Raw genomic sequence first — 17,081 nt, forward strand, 5'->3', positions numbered from 1 at the left:
AACAAACTCCTGCCTTCAGGGTTTATACCATGCCATGTAATTGCCTTACGTGAACTTCAGGAAAACTCATGATTTAGTTGCTCAATTTATGAGACTGATTAAAATGAATCAAAATAGTTGCAACCATGCTTATCTCTTTATAATAGGAAGATAAATGAAGATGTAAATTGTCTCTCTACTCCATTCTCTCATCCCAGGAAAATTACTGCAAGTTAATTCGGGTGCCAAAGAACAACTCTTTTTTGAAGCTCCAAGAGGCAAACGGCATGTAATCAGACCTTCAGAGGTAATAGTCATGCACAGAGCTTTTTAAAAAAGTGTTTCATGAAGATTTAATATGTGCATTTTAAATAAAAACCTGTCAATCATTATCCACCGGTATGGGTTATATTCAGTGTACCTTTAAGCTTACTTATTTCTTAACTCTTACTGCTTAGTCTGGTTCCCCACATCCTGAGAACCTGTGGATTCCCAGCACTGCTGATACAGCATCATGCATTCAGCCTTCAGCTGCTTCCTTTTTCTCTGTTGGAAGACAGTGACAAAGCTAACAGCCTGGATGCCACATATTACTTCTTCCATTGGACAGGCCCTGTCCTTTTGTGCAAAGCTTTCTGGGAACAGAAAGTTTTGAAACTTGCCTTCTCACTCTTTACTATTTACTGTAACAATATCTTCCACAACAACAGTGAGAGAAATTACTTTTCAAGACCAAACCCATCTACAGCTTGACCATCCACTTATATCAAACTCTTTGCCTTTTTCCTGTTTTCCTCATGTCATATCCTTCATCATTTTTTTTAATTGTTGAAGGCAAAGCCTATATTCAATTTTTGAATCCTTGAACCTTTCTAAAGGTTCAGCTGCTCTTGTGTGCAAGTGCCTCTTTCAGGGTCTGCAGGGTACTTCCACAGAGGGAACGATGGCCATCAGGTAATTGGCTGATTGAACACTAAGAACCTCCTCTTAGCCCCAGGAGACAACCCAACTCCTTTATTTGCTACATAACCTTTGATGAAAGGAGAGGAAAGGAAATCTTGCTTCCTGACAGGGAAAGGGTCGGCGGGTACATTGCTGAGGGATGAGCATCTCCCTCTCTCTACTTCAGTTCACAGGTAATAGAAACCATCCTTATCATTGCAAAGTGCTCCCAGGGACACTGGGACATGTGCCCATTCATGTTTTCATGGTTTCTAAGAAGTATTAATGCAGTACATAAGAGACAGAAGTTATAGACGATGGCATTATAGTCCTGGAAACTGTTTCCTGATCATTTGCTCTCACTCCCAGATTCTGATTTATTTATCTCTGATCAGTTGTCATTTTAACTTTTTAAAAGAAACTTCTGAAGCCTTGGGTAAGAAATATTTTAAATTATGTCATTTGTTCCCTGGATACTTGGTGAATGTTCTGGGCAGTTCATATGCCTATACTTTTGTCTTCAAAACAGCCTCGTGTGATGGTTGCCAGTCCCGTTTTACAGATAGGGGGACTAAGGCTCTAGGAGAATAAGAGAACCATGGTGTGGTCCCAGTCGCCAGGTGTCTGTGTGTAGCTCGGCAGCCTAAGCCCCGGGCCTCTTGGATTTCTCCTGTGTGTTTAAGCATCATTTTACATCACTTCATCTGTATTTTCCCTTCATGTTCTGATGTCCCAAAATAAGTATCCTAAAATAAAATTCAGTCTAACCAATTGGTGGAGGGGGAATAATGCCAAGTGGGGACCAGTGAGCAATTGCTATATAAGAAGGCTATGCACAAGAGGGAAATTCATGTTCTAAGGCTTCTGTTGCTCTGTGGTACACAGTTGGTATTCCGGAGGCCGACCTCTGCTGCTGCTGTCTGGGGAGGCCATCCAGCTGGTGTTTCCATGGCTGGGTCCCCCCCGGTCTTGCACTGGAGAGGGCACTGGAGAGGCAGCTCAGCATTTCCATCAACAGTATTATCAGGCCCTTCTGCTGCATATGAAGGATTTGGGAAATCTTCTTTTCAAAAAAGTTTATTTTTTTAAACAGTCCTGGGGAAACTAATACAAAGCTTACTCAGCAAATTGTTAGGTATGACACATATTAAAATGTCTGTTTAAACCCATCTGACACAGCTCAGGGCAGTTAAAGCGACACTAAAGCGGCCACCTCTCTCGAGCTCGCTTCCCCTCTGCCTCCTAAGCCGGCTGTGACTTAAATGGCTCACCTCTCTGGGCTTCGGTCCCTTCCCCTGAAAGTCATGGTGGTAATGATATATCTGCCCAAGGCAAGGTGCTGTGGAAAAGACCCTACTCCCATCTCAGTTCCAGGACTTTTAAGCAAGTTTACCCCTTTGGGGTTTCGTGGGTTACAGGAGCCCTTCTTAGTGTTCCATTTTCAATGCAGTTTCCATTGCAAACAGCAACTTAGGTACCTGCTTAGGGACCACAGTGTCCAGATCTGGCCGAGGGTGACCTGCTAGGGTGACCACAGGGTGATCAGCCACAGCTCTCCCTCCTTTGGTGCCTCGATCACGAGGCTGGGGAGAGTGCCACACAGGGCACTGGCCCTGGGGGTGGGGGTGGGGTCTCAGAAGTGGGATCTGCAGCCTAGAGAGGAGTCAGCGGCCAGAAAGCCTGCTTGTGGAACCAGCAGGAACGGTTTCCTTCTTCTCTTCCTGCCAAGGCCAGTGTAAGCCACCTCAGGTCACCTCAGTCTGTGGTCCTGCCTGAGGCACCCCTAATCACCAGGGCCAGCACGGCTCTTTCGTTCCAATTCTTCACAGGCGAGGAAGGAACACAGAACATTAAATGAGGAGAAATTTGAGTCATTAAAAGATGCCTAACGCCTCCCCATGTTGTCACTGAAACCCTAGCAGCGTCTTTATCTTGTCGTTTCTCTGTAATGCTAAGATGTACCAGCAGATCACATCCCTCAGAAAAATCTAATACGCAGGGAGGTTACTATTGTTTATTTTAAAAAGGAAAGCCTAAAAAAATTAATAAATAAAATAAAAAATAAATAAAAAGGAAAGCCTAGATTATAACAGGATTTAACCAATACGAATTTTAAATCTTCCGTCCATGAATTTTAGACAAAATACTTTTCAAGGATAAATATATATTTATGGCAATGCAGTATAAACAGCTCTTCAGATGTTTAAGATGATCTCTCTGTAGCATACAGGATATAAAGGTAGCTGCACAATCTTATTACTCATTCCTTCTAGAAAGCAGTTCTTCAAAACAAAAGTTGTATCTGTGACTTAAAAATATTTTGCTCACAGATTAGCCTCCCTGATCAAAGTAGCTCAGTGGTTCTCACTTGGGAGCAATTTTGCCCCCTCCTGCAGGGACATTTGCCCATGTCTGGAGACAACCTGGGGAGGAGAACTACTGGCATCCAGTGGGTAGAGGAGAGGAGTGAGCTCAAGTACAACCGTGCACAGGACAGCCCCTGACACCAGAGAATCACCGGGCCTGAGATGTTAATAGCACTGACACTGAGAAACCCTGGTCTAGTTTATGGCTTCAACGATGGTAAATACCTAGAGAAGAATGAAAAAAACTTTCTTCTTATCAGATTTCCACAATTCCAAAATGTTGGTTTTATCAGTAGAAAAATAGATGGCTATCTTGACTGTAGTGTTCATTGAGATAATGCTTATGCCACTCAAAACAAATGCAGCTTAGCACTTCCACACCTCAGATCACAGCACAAATGCTTGAGGTTGGTAAAGTCATCAGTTAGAATGACTCAGCTTCATATCGCTTCTTTAAAAAAAAATAAAATTCAAAAAAAGATCACACGGCATAAGGAACGTAGTCAGTGGTATTGTCATAGAGTTGTATGGTGGCAGATGGCAGCCACACTTGCGCTGAGCATAGAACGCATGGAGTTGTCCACTCACTGTGCTGTACACCTGAAACTAATGTAACATTGCGTGCCAACTGTGCTTCAATTAAAAAATTTTCCAGGCTGTGTGAAAATATATTCATTTTCTTTCCTTCTTTTTCAGATTGAGAAGATAGAGTGGGACACATGGACGTGTGTCCTAGGGCCCACCTGTGAGGGAATCTGGCCCGCGCATAGTGATGTGACCGATGTCAATGCCGCCAGTCTGACCAAAGACTGTTCCCTCCTAGCCACTGGAGATGATTTTGGTTTCGTTAAGCTTTTCTCCTATCCTGTCAAGGTAATACTGCATGTTTATTATATATACTTGCTCAACCTCATTAATAACCTAAAATCTATGTTTTGTATCTAAGTAGATTGTTTTTGTTTTTTTGTTTTTTGTTTTTTGTTTTTCTAAGTGGATTTTCAAATATTGAAGGCATAAGCAGTCAGTAATGTCACCGGCAGCCCTCTTGTTATGTTTGCTGTCTAAACACCTCATGACTTGTTTACTGTCGAGGTCTGACTCTTGTCCTCATGGTCTGGAATTCCTCCTGGAAAGGCCTTCAATGGCCATCAAATCCAACATCTCACCAACCATGGAGGAGGAATTTCTCTACAGTGTCTTGGGCCAGTGCCCTTCCCGCACATACTAGCATACCCCAGAGAGGAGGGATGCACTACCTCACAAAGTAGCCCAATTCATCTTTAAATAGTTCATATGTCAAAATATTCTGCTCTGTTTTCAGCTCAGAGCTGAAATTTCTTCTCGTTAGCCAAAGTTCTGCCTTCTGAACCATCACCACATAACCATGGTCCTCCAATGGCCTTCATATAGAGGAAAATAATATGTAACTCCCCAAAACCTCATTTTCCTCAGCCTAAATGTGTCCGGTTCTTCAGCCATCTCCCACAGGACATGGTTTCCAGCTGCCCCTGCCTCCAAGCATGCTCTGTGTTATCAATTCCTTTCCAAACTGTTTCTTCTGAAATAGAATTCACCACTTGGGATGTTGACCAGCTCAGGCTCAAGTGGGACACTTACCCTCTTTGGATTTTCTCTTTGGATTAAATCAAACTAAAATGTTACCAACTTTTTGAGCTGCCACACTATACAACTGAATCACAGATCGCTTTCAAAAAAAAAAATTGTTCAGGTTATCCCTCATCTTATATGTACACCACTGATTTTCTAAAATTTGAACTTACTACTTGTACCCAATAAGATTCATCTTACTACATCTCATAATAAGATAACCTATCAACCTGTCAACATCTTTTAAATACCTTTTCAAAATACTTACTTTCCTTTCCAGATCACATTATCTTCTCATTTCACAAGTGGAGGTTTTAAATCATGGGAAGAAAAGAAGAGAGACTAGCACAACCAAACCACTGCCAGGAGCCTCATTCATTTTGATATTTGGTTTATTGATGTACACATTGAGTTAGAGTTCTCCAGTCAGTAACAGACATTGACATTCACCTGATTGTGCTAACACCGAGCTCACATTTCTAGCTCTAGCCCAGTGATACATCATTAATGGCTTGGAAAATATCATGCTAAAAGCCACATGGACTCTATCTCTGGTATCCTTCATCTCTCCTTCTAATAAACCAATCAGTAAAAGATAGGTAGGTCATAGTGAACCCCCGTCATTGCCTAGTGATCATTACTTCCTTTTCCAAGTGCTTATTGACCTTTTGTGTAATAATTCACCTTAGAATTTTCCAGGGATTGCATCAACTCATGAATCAATATTTGCCAGAGTCTACTTGTTTCCCTTTTGGATACAGGAACTTTTTATGTTTGATGCCGGGTCTCCTGGTTTCTAAACTCCCCAGCTGTTACTGACCTTACTTCTAAGGTCACACCAGAAGTACCTGTATGGAAGCCCATACCTCTGTTTTGCCCTTTCTGGTTTGAAGAGCATTTTCTGTATAGAGGAGATAAGTAAATCTGTTTTTTGCTGCTATTAAATAAATCATCAATCTAGGAAGTGTTCCTAACTTTTGTCTATTTTTCCCTAGTCCTAAATATATCTTTAAATTCCTTTCCAGTTGTCTTAGTTTTTTACTTCAGCATTCCTGAAACTATATTAAAGTTGTCTGTGCGAGACTTTTGTATTCATCCTTGGTTATCTGCTCCTGCATCACATGTACACTTCATACCTGAACACACCAGTTCTCTCAGCAGCAACTTGGATTTCTTTAAGTGCCTTCCTCTTTGATTTTTCACTTGTTAATATCCTGTCAGATTATTATTTTTGTAGTTTTTTCCTAAGATACACTTCTGAATATGTCCAGTGTTCCTGTCATTATCCATCCCAAATTCCAAAACCACGAGGTAGCCTTCCCCCAGTGATTGATCACTTCACCATCACTTACTAGCCCTGCTTCCTATTTTCTCAGAGTTCAGTTCTCTTTGGCACTTTTCCTTCCTACTTCTACTTTTTCTTTTTTTTTTCTTTTTTTCTTTTTTTTTTACTTCTACATTTTTTGAAATGACCTTGCCCACAGGACAAGTCAGAAAGTTAGTGAAACCTGGTTTTATTAGACAGGTTGTGGCAGATCTTTAGATGGCTAAATTTCCCATGTATCGTGCTCCTGAGCTACATACATTTGCTCTTGGTCTTGGGAATTCATCTCCGCATCCCCAGCCTACCCAGATGGGCTGCTTATAGCAGAAATTTCAAGCTGTGGTACTACAATTCCCGAGTTCCAAGGAGGTTCCTCAGGGACAACCCTAGGAAACAAGGTAGGGACCAACTGAAGGGGCTCTGGGGCCCAACCCCTGTTTTAACCAGAGTCACTCTGTTTTGTATTTTATACATTTTCTGTGTAAGATTTCTTCTAACATTTTGTTAGGAAAATTTTCAAACATACAGATAAGGCAAAAGAATGATACAGTGAACCCCTGGAACCCCACCACCTAGATCCTACATATAATTCAAAGTAAACTGTAGATATCAGGATACTTACCCCTAAATGTTGCAACATGCCTGTCATCACCTATAGTTCAGCATTTGCTTATGACGTTTTTTAAGTAAAATTGTATATCGTTGAAATACACAAATTTTTTGAGATTCCTTTTGATGAACACTGACAAATGTACATGATCCAAACACCTATCAAGATACAGACCACTATCATCATCCTAGGAAGTTTCCTCATGCTAACTTTCGGGTCAGTCTCCAACCCCCTACACCTCTGTTCTCACATGAAAAGACTATTCCATTGTTTTTCCACATAGATAAGTTTCACCTGTTCCAGAACTTCATATAAATGGAATGATCAAGTAGGTACTATTTTGTGTCTGGCTTCTTTCACTCGGATGTTTCTGAAATTCCTCCTTGCTGTTCTGTGTAATAATAGTCTGTTCCTTTTTATAGCTGAGTGGAATTCGATTGTATGGATAGAACGGAGTTTGTTTATCCACATGGCTATCAACGGGCACATGCTTTCCCAGTGTTTGGTTGTAATAAAGCTTCTATCAAGATCTTTTGGACAAATCTTTGTGGACATGTTTTCTCCCTTTTATGTAAATACACATACAAATGGAATTTCTGGGTCATAGGGGGAAATATATGTTTAACTTTTTAAGGAACTGCCACACCTTTTTCCTAAGTGGTTGTATCATTCTACATTCTCATAGAGAAGGTAAGAGAGTCCCAGTTGCCAACATTCAGTGTTGTCGGACCTCAAAATTTAGCTGTCCTGGGGAAGCAGATAACATGATCTCGTTGTGCTTGTAATTTTTGTTTCCCTGATGACTAGTGATGCTCAGCACTTCTTTTTTTTCTTGTTGACCATTCATGAAGTGTTTGTACAAATCTTTTGTCCACTATTTTAAGTTGGATGATATCTCTTTATATTCTTGAGTTCTACTATGTAAGATTTGGTTGAAGAAACAGTTTCATAATTTAAAAACATTTGAAAACCACTGGTCAGTGTAAACTGCTTTGATAGTATCACTTCTGGGACGTCTGGGTGGCTCAGTAGTTGAGCACCTGCCTTCAGCTTAGGGCCTGATCCTGGGGTCCCAGGATTGAGTCCCACATCGGGGTCCCCGCAGGGACCCTGCTTCTCCCTTTGCCTATGTCTCTCTCTCTCTCTCTCTCGCTGTGTGTGCCTCTCATGAAAAAATAAAATCTTAAAAAAAAAAAAGATAGTATCACTTCTCTTTCTCTTCTTGTTCTTAATCTGATTTTTCTGGCACACTTTTACTCCTAAATATGTGGACCCAAGCTGATGAATATTTCTAGCTGTATTGTCATACTTCTCCAATGCTCTGAGTCTGCATGTTGGACAAAGTTCTCCATCTGTTATGGACTGAATGATTCCCCACCAAAATTCATATGTTAAAACCCAGCCACCCAATGTGACTATATATATAGAGAGAGGGCATTTACAAAAATAATTAAGGTTAAGTGAGATCATAAGTCTGGAGTTCTTATCTGATAGGGTTAACATACTTGTAAGAAGAGACACTAGAGAGCTTGCACGGGTGCGCACATGCTCTTTCTCTCTCTCTCCTTCCCTCCCTCCCCCCCTTCTCTACCCCTGTCCCTCCATGCACACACACACTGTACACACTGAGGAAAGGCCATATGCACACTTTGTATGTACTCATAAATGGATGGTGTGTCTAAACCAGGAAGAGAGCTCTCACCAGGAACCAAATTGACACCTTGATCTTAAAGTTTCCAGTCTCTTCCCAGAACTGTGAGAAATGAATTTCTGTTGTTTAAGCCCCCAGCATGTGGCACTTTGTTAGGAAAGCTGTACCACATTAAAACACCATCCCATCGCAGTAATCTATCATTGAGTTCCATGTCATCAGGTCATAATGACACCTATAAAATCTCATCACTACACTTAAACCTCTTTGCCCAAAATTCAAGTTCCAGACTATAATGTCATGTCTTCTTCTTGAACTTTTTGTTGTTCTCCTTTCCTAGGAGTTACTTGGCCTCTCTTTCAGGCAGTTTTCTTTCAATAACTAACAGGTGTTCTTACATATACAGTTTCACAGTTTAAAATCTTCTCAATGAGGTATTGTCCCCTGATAATCACATTATTTCGAGTCTACCTATTTTTCTAGTACCTTAAAGCATGTATCAGAAAACTCAGTTCTGTCCTTGGACACCATCTATATAGCCAGCCAGTTGTTTCCATAGCCTCCATTCCATTCGCTTGCAAGCTGTGCCCTTCCACTATACCAGCGAGGTTAAAATACCTCATGTCATTGAGATGTCATTTACATCTCTCAAACCCACCCTCAAGGTCTCAAGTCTCCTTCTCAGAAAGTCAAAGGCTCTAGAGAATGGCTCTTCTGAGAGGAACCTTGTCCATTAAGTGTTAAAGGCAGAGAAATTCTATGCGAAATGTGAATCTGAGGAGAGGGTACATCTATTTCATCAAACTCTCAGGAATTTCTCCCCTAACAGCAGTTAACACCCAGCCCTGTAGAAACATATTCCAGATTCTCTGTTCTTTCATGACTCAGTGGAAGAGGAAAGTAGTGGTAGTGAGTACCGATGGGTGACACAAATGCATGGTTTGACATGATGACCTGGAAGGACAGCTCATCAGACTGGCTGTGCCAGGTCTTCAGGAGACTCCTTCCATAGGCCCTAAGGGAGCCACCAAACATCCCTGCTGACCTCTTCCTCCTGGGGGAGTAGTTGGTTTCCTGGAAATATCTAGTAACTGTGAATTCCCTTTATTGTTCCATGGAGCAGTGATCCTGTTTCGTATTCTGAGAATCTTGAATCCCCTTCTGCTGCAAGAATCTCAGTTTTGTTAAATCACGTCAGAGACTCATAATTTTTTTTAAAGGTTTATTTATTTATTTATTTATTTATTTATTTATTTATTTATTTATTTATGATAGACATAGAGAGAGAGAGAGTCAGAGACACAGGAGGAGGGAGAAGCAGGCTCCATGCCTGGAGCCTGACGCGGGACTCGATCCCGGGACTCCAGGATCGCGCCCTGGGCCAAAGGCAGGCGCTAAACCGCTGAGCCACCCAGGGATCCCCGAGACTCATAATTTTTTCCTCTTTCTCCTCTGTCACTTTCTTTCCCCCTGCACCCTGATTATGATCAAGTTATAATCATTTTTCTCCTGAACCTTTCTTTTTGGATTTCTTCTTCCATCCTGTCTAGAAACCCTATATACCATTATATAAGTAGGAGTATGGAGAGGCATTCCTCAGGCTCTTTTTCTTTGTCCTCCTCAAGAAATAAGCTTGTGTTGGTGGTAGATACAGTGGGCAGGTTGCTGTTTCCAGCTGGAAGACCAGCAGGACACGTGACCACTATGCCTGTCCTCCTTGCTTCCGTGTCTTCTGGATCTCACATAGATCTATGTGAGTAGTGGTTTCCCTTGGAAATCCTTATTGTGCTCTGCCTGTTTTCTAGCAAACTAGTGGCTCTGGAAGGCTTCCTGGAAATATGGCCTGCCTGTTTGCTTCCCTAATGTTTCTACACACAGTACTCTGCTGAGGGATGGGCATTTCCACTCGTTGTCAGGTAGGGGTCCGCCAAATACCCAGAGATCTTAAACGAGCATACTTCAGAGTCACACACTCTGCTGCACCTGTCTCCTGCCATGTGTCTGTGCTGGTTTCAGTTTCCCTAGCATGCCGGTCCAAAACCCTCTGGAAGTCTCTTCCATTATGGAGTCCAGTTTCCATGGGGGATACCAATGGCCCTCTCACAACCTCAGGAAGAGCGTGCAGCTTCCCACATTGGTTAAGGTATTCTCTGATTGTTGCTGAGAGGATGGAAAAAAAAGTCCCCCTCTTTAAAATGGCTCTCGCTGGAGCTGTTTTTGCCAGGCTGTGGCTCATGAGCCAAAAATGGAAGCTGGTTTCTGGTGGCAGCCTCAGCTCCCCTCCACATGTCAGGACTGTGAGCAGCTGACTCATATTCCACCCTCATCCTTCTCCACCTGCGATAAATGTTGTATGGCCTGGGTATGAAACTCTGGAAAGCTTTCTACAATTATTCATAAATTGGGCTCTTATATTTGGTTATGCTTGTTGAAAAGGAGCATACTTTGTTTTAAAACCAATTGTTTTAATGTTTCCCGTGAAAATTGTTTCCAGTATCCGTGGCAGAAACTGCTGTGTTTGTTTTAAATCTTACTTTGGGCCCCAGGATTCTAAGAAGTCCCTTGCTCTTCTCCTAGCTTGGGCCTTGGTACAAAAGCCACTATGGGGGATGACAGGGAAAACATTTCTGATCTCAAATGTCAGCCAGATTCACCATCAGGAGTTTACACTAGAGACCTGTGGGGAATGTACATTTGATATTTGAGAGAAACAAATACTTAATTAGGCCCTCACAAGGAGGTTCTGTAGTCCAACGTTTTGTTCCTTCCCTCAGAAACCACATACTGAGGACATGATGAGCCAGGTAATGTTTTCGGTAAAAAGAGACCTAGTTCCTGCCCTCATAGAGCTTACACTCTAAGAAAACAGAGGGAAGTGGCTGCTTAGATCAACTGCTTAATTTGTATCCACCAGAAGCCACTCGGGAAAATAACATGGATGAACTAGTCTGAAGGCAGGACTCCTAAGACTCCAGATGGGGTAATCACCAGTTTCTGGCTTCACAGGGCCAGCATGCAAGATTCAAGAAGTATGTGGGGCACAGCGCGCATGTCACCAACGTGAGGTGGCTGCACAACGACTCTGTGCTGCTCACGGTCGGTGGTGCTGACACCGCCTTAATGATCTGGACGAGGGAGTTTGTGGGGACCCAAGAGAGCAAGCTAGTGGACAGTGAGGAGTCAGACACGGATGCGGAAGAGGATGGAGGTGAGTGAGCCCCACCTGCCTCTAGCCGGCTGCCCCTTCCCGCACAGCACCCATCCACCCCATCCCCGGCCCACTGCCCACCAACTCCACACCCGTTTCTTTCCATTGTTTGAGGCTATGACAGTGACGTTGCTAGAGAGAAGGCCATTGATTACACCACCAAGATCTATGCCGTGAGCATCAGGGAGATGGAAGGTACCAAACCACACCAGCAGCTGAAAGAAGTTTCAGTGGAAGAAAGGTATGGTGTCGCCAGGTTTGTTTGCATTGATTACATCTGATGACAAGATTTCAACAAGAGTTCATTTTCTTTGCCCTCAGAGTTGCTACTTAAGCTAGTCTGTGGTGTATATGCACAGAGTCTTAACCTGCATACAGATTAAAACTGGGGAAAATTGCCCACGGCCCTTGACATATGGCAAAAGCAGAAGCTGGTTGTGGAATATGACTTGAATAGACATGAGATTTGGTTGAACCAGGCTTCCCCTTGCCTAGAGAGGGTGTCAGGATAGCCAAACACTGTCTGGAATGTGATGGCTAATAGGAGACATGCTGATTAGAGAGGTGGGAGGGTGGGAAGGCCTCTAAGGTCCTGAAGGAATATTTGTGGGTTGTGAAAAATAATCCCCTATTCTAACCAGAGTCTGTGCATTACACTGTATCACTTGGTGTACCTTCTCTCATTGTGTCTTCACCTGCCCAAGATTGTTCAGATGGGCTTCGTGATTCTAGACCTAACCAATTTGTTTTTGCCGTCTCGGGATCCTTATATAGAAAGGGGGTTTGGGATGTTATTTTAGGCCTTTTTGATGTGCTGTTGTAAGTATTGAAAAGAGAAATAGCCAAATACTTAGGCATTTTTTAGGAAAAAAAAAAAGCTCATAGCTACTGCAGTTACCTAATTTACCACATTCATAGTAGGCAGGATAAACACTCACTAAAATTCTAACATCAGAAGAGAATTTCATGGATGACAAAGATGTTTGAAGAATTCTCTGTGGATATTGACATGGATTCCATGTTCACAAGTTCCCTGGTTCCACTATGAGACCAAGTTGCTTTTTTGCATTCAGTGTGGCTTTCTGCCTATTAGGCAAATTAACTACTTCAAAAATTTGATTTATCACTTCTTACAATTAGATGGGAATGTAGTTATAAAGAAATAAAATATCCCCACCCCCCCGCTTCAGTCCATTGCTAGATGTCAAAATTAGCTTGGTAATATATGCCCACTGATGGAATCTGATTCAAAAATCCCTAATCCATCCCCAGCATCTTTGTTAGATGTCTACTATAAAGATTCAGAGTTCTCTTTTGATTAAAAAAAGTTAGAGATTTTTCTGCAGTAGTATATGAATTATAGTTTATCTTGCTTGCCACGTGGTTTTTCTAGAGGCCACAGAAAGAAAATACTTTTAAAGGGCCTAATACTAAGAATAAAGAAAAAAAGTCCATCTGCACAGAAGTGCCTAAATAAGCCTTGCTCTTAAATAATCCACCCTTAAAAACATTTGGCATAAATTAAACATTCTTTTGGGAAAAAATTACCGAGCCTCTCCAATGTCACATAATATTATGAAGTGAGTTGACTTGGCTATTATTCCAAGGTTGTCCTGGCTGATTTCTACAACCCTAGTGCTTCATCATGCCGAGACTTAGACTGTCCACTAAGATTTAGAAATCTAAGCAGATTCACAATTCCAAACCCTGTAGTTGGTTTTTAACCTGAACTGAGGCTCATCTGAACTTCTCCTTGTCTCGATGTCTCTTTGGGTAGGTCTGTAAAAATTTCATCCTTGTTCACTTTGGGAAAAAAGTGTGAGAGTTGCAGGTACAGTGGACCTTTAAGAATGCCAATATCTGGAAGCTGCCTCACCAAATCAGTTTGGGAACTTGTCATAATGTACATTAATTAGCAACCACAGGATTGACTTTTTTATATACACAAGAAAAAAAAGTGCTTCATAGTATTAAGAGATCTAGGGGTTGGCATTTCAGTACTCTGTTGACTTTTCAAAATAATTCACACCAGGGTGTAATGAAGAAGACATGTAGTGAACAAAACATTTTTGAGATAAATACAGGGTCTGGAGGAATAATCAAGCCTTTTTTTACACAGAGTAATATCCTTGGTAACCTAAAAGCCTTGACAGCTTCAGTTCCCAGAGTGGGCTGTAACCAGAGAGCAGGATGTCAGCTGCAAGGCATCCTGGGAGCAAAGCTCGACCACTGCAGGAGGGGGTGAGCAACGAAGGAGCAGCAAATGGTGTCTGAATCTACAGCCTCCATGAGGGCAAATCATAATGAGAACCAAAACAAGCGGTCTCCACCAGTCCTTGTCAGTAATGTTAGCAGAATGTGAACCTGAGATAGGATGGTGGACAGCGCCTGAACTGCAGAAGAGAGAAGGGGGTGCCAGACAAGGTGGGACGTTCAGAGACTTTGTGAGAAAGCAGGATTAGAGAAGGAAGGTGAGTGGAGAGGACTCTTGACAATAAGCTAGGCAAATACATCACCTGAGTCCTCGCCTGGGATAAGAAATGGACTCTGTGGGGACGCCTGGGTGGCTTAGCAGTTGGGCTCCTGCCTTTGGCTCAGGTCGTGATCCTGGGATCCGGGATTGAGTCCCACATCGGGCCCCCGGTGGGGAGCTTGCTTCTCCCTCTGCCAGGTCTCTGCCTCTCTCTCTCACTCTGTGTCTCTCATGAATAAATAAATAAATCTTTTAAAGAAAGAAAGAAAGAAATGGACTCTGTGGACTCCAGCATCCCAAGAAGAAGAGAGAGAGGCGCAGAGACAGAAATGCTGGGGACCTCATGGGATCAGATAGTACCTGGCTTCTCCCTACCAATATTCAGGACTGTCAGCCCTGACACTCTTCCCTTTCACTCCTTCAAGCCTTCCTGATTGGAGAGGCAGAGGCTCTTCTTGACCTGCCCTTCATTGTTCCCTCCCGTGTATACCTGCAGATACCTGGGTGCCTTTTCTAAATACCTGGGCCAAGACACACCCCAGTAAGACTAACGGGAGACAAACATTGGAGAATTGCAAGAGGCTTGAGCCTGGATCAACCACTCAGTGCAAGGACTTGTTTTTGCTTTTTATCAGTGTTTCGGAAAGTTCTGCTTCTGGTTGAAATCCTTTCCCACTTTAGAACCGTGAGATGAGCGCAGGATCCATCACACTGAAAACAGTTGCCTTGCAGACAGCTGCACATTATGCACCAGTTAGTTTTTAAGCAACTGCGTTTCTAATTCCTCACATTTCAGATAGTGCTAATTAGACTCAGTTCTAATTAGACTCAGTTATTTGATTTTAAAAGAGCATGAGGCTTTGGATTGTGCTTCTTTGTACAATTTCTAACTCACCCTGAGTTCTTACTCTTCAGAAGTCACACGATCTTTAGTTCCAATCTTTTGAGAAGTAGGAAAGTGGAGAGAAATTGGTAATTGCTCTCAAAAGCATAGAGTTATACCTACCAATTACGTAATCCCTTACAGGTGTGTTATCAAGTATCCTGGTCACCCCCTTGAACTGTGCTCTAGCACACTGGAGTGCCTTGCCTCTTTCACCTCGCCACACTTGTCTAGCCAGTACCCAACCTTGGCAGAACTCTTGGGTAATCCTGCTGCTCACCTGCCACGTGTGACATGTGGCTGAGGCAAGTCATGAAATCTTTTCCAGTTTGGGGAACCTATGCTTTTAGACCTCATCTGGACACTCAGGGCCACTGCATATGCTCTCCGCCATCCTCTGCTGACTCCAGTTCTGGTCTAAAGCAACCTTTCCAAAGCTCTCCTGCCTCTCAAGCTCCCACCTCCACCTTGACACACCCCCTTGCTTCCAACTTTTGGCCTCATTCCTACCTTGCCCTGTTTTCTTAATATTATGCCTGTTTCATCCACCTGCAAACTTAAAAGTATTGCTTAATAAATACTTTAAATGGTAGTTCTTTTTCAGAAAGGAAAAAAACAGGAGAGGGAAGCATGGTTTTCAGAGCAATTTAAGATACAAAACGCCTACTATCAGCACAAGGGATGATACCAAAATACTGTGTTCTCACTTCAATAAAAACAGTTCTGAATTCATCAGGTGACAAAGTCCCTGAAATTTGCTCAGCTCCAGATTCCTAGACTTGCCTATAAAAATTAAGAAGTTTCTTTCACCACATTACCAAGGCTACACGAAGTTTGTATGTCATTTTTTAATTTATAAGGTACAACTTGGTTTCAGGGAGGTCACCCAACCCAAACTGGCCTAAGCAAAAGAAACCTATTGTCTGACACATCCAAAAATCCAGAGATTGGGTGACTTCGAGTGTCACTTGATAGAGAAACTCAAATCTTCCTGTTCTCTCTCCATATTTCAGTTCTGCTTTCTTTTGGCTACTGCAGTTCAAGTAGCAAAATGACTACAGTGCCTGGACCTTACAGTCCAGCAGGAAAGAACTGCCTCTGACTGACAAATCCTCCAAATGGTTTATGAGGTACTTTTGGCTCTGGTGGGTCACACGACCACCCTTCAACCAATCCCTGCTGCTCTATAAAATATGAGCCTTTTATTGACTGTTTTAAGTAAGCAGCCATATGCCACCCATAGACTAGCAGTGTAATCACCTTTATCAGAACTAAAAGTCCAAGGTGGTTAACAAAATTTGATTTCCGTGTGAACCCAAAGCAGGACATGCCTTCTGCCCTCCCATTTTTCTTGTCATATACACACTCTTAAAATGCTCCAACTTAAACTATCCCACATAAATGATTGAAAACGCAGTCACCCTTCCCCAAAGAGTTTCCAGTTACTGTATCCACCCTCACATCCAGGATCTTGGGGAGCTATGAAGTTTTCTCAGCAGGGTCCAGATAAAGATCTTCATAGGCCTGTGACTAACAATAATGTTGACCACCACTACATGCCAAATAGTGTGAAGGGAGGACAGAAGGAGGATAGTCTTTTAAACTGCCGCTTAGAAGGGGAGAGCGTGAGATACAGTATATAGAGGTGACTAGTCCATATCCGTTTCATCCTCTGCTGGCTGAGTCACAGACGCCTGCCCTTGCCATGGACATGTTATGCATGACTCAGTAGTAATACAGATGTTAGAAGATGTTAATAGGCAGAGGATGTAAAGATTGTGTTTGTCATAACAAAAGATACACGCACCAAGTGAACACAGAGTAGGGGTAACACAATATCCTCTCTGAGGACCAGCTTCCCCTAGTCTTTCAGATTCCTGCTGGAATATAAACGATGCACCTGTGGGTTAGGGATTCTGTGAGGCACCAGAAAGGACTGGTCATTCTTATAAGAACTGAATCCTCACCCCACCCCACCCCCATCCCACCCCACACTCCTCCTGGACTCGTCCAGAAACCCTGGCTCTGTGCTTGGCC

The 17,081-nt window shown here is 42.6% G+C and overlaps 1 protein-coding gene across 8 annotated transcripts in view; it reads left to right on the forward strand.

Annotated features, from left to right (window-relative positions):
- The window catches only part of EML6 (EMAP like 6), a 270,058-nt gene that overhangs the window by 214,187 nt on the left and 38,790 nt on the right, over nucleotides 1-17,081 (forward strand). For all 8 annotated transcript variants that reach the window (XR_012003469.1, XR_012003468.1, XR_012003467.1 and 5 more), the window contains exons 25-28: nucleotides 198-286; nucleotides 3,984-4,160; nucleotides 11,487-11,688; nucleotides 11,803-11,929. Coding sequence is in view for 5 of the 8 variants with exons in the window: in XM_072768387.1 (XP_072624488.1) it covers nucleotides 198-286; nucleotides 3,984-4,160; nucleotides 11,487-11,688; nucleotides 11,803-11,929 (595 nt within the window). In the remaining 3 variants the exon portion in view is untranslated. The remainder of the gene's footprint in view (nucleotides 1-197; nucleotides 287-3,983; nucleotides 4,161-11,486; nucleotides 11,689-11,802; nucleotides 11,930-17,081) is intronic.

The sequence above is a fragment of the Canis lupus genome, chromosome 11, assembly GCF_048164855.1.
Source record: "Canis lupus baileyi chromosome 11, mCanLup2.hap1, whole genome shotgun sequence".
Classification (NCBI taxonomy): domain Eukaryota; kingdom Metazoa; phylum Chordata; class Mammalia; order Carnivora; family Canidae; genus Canis; species Canis lupus.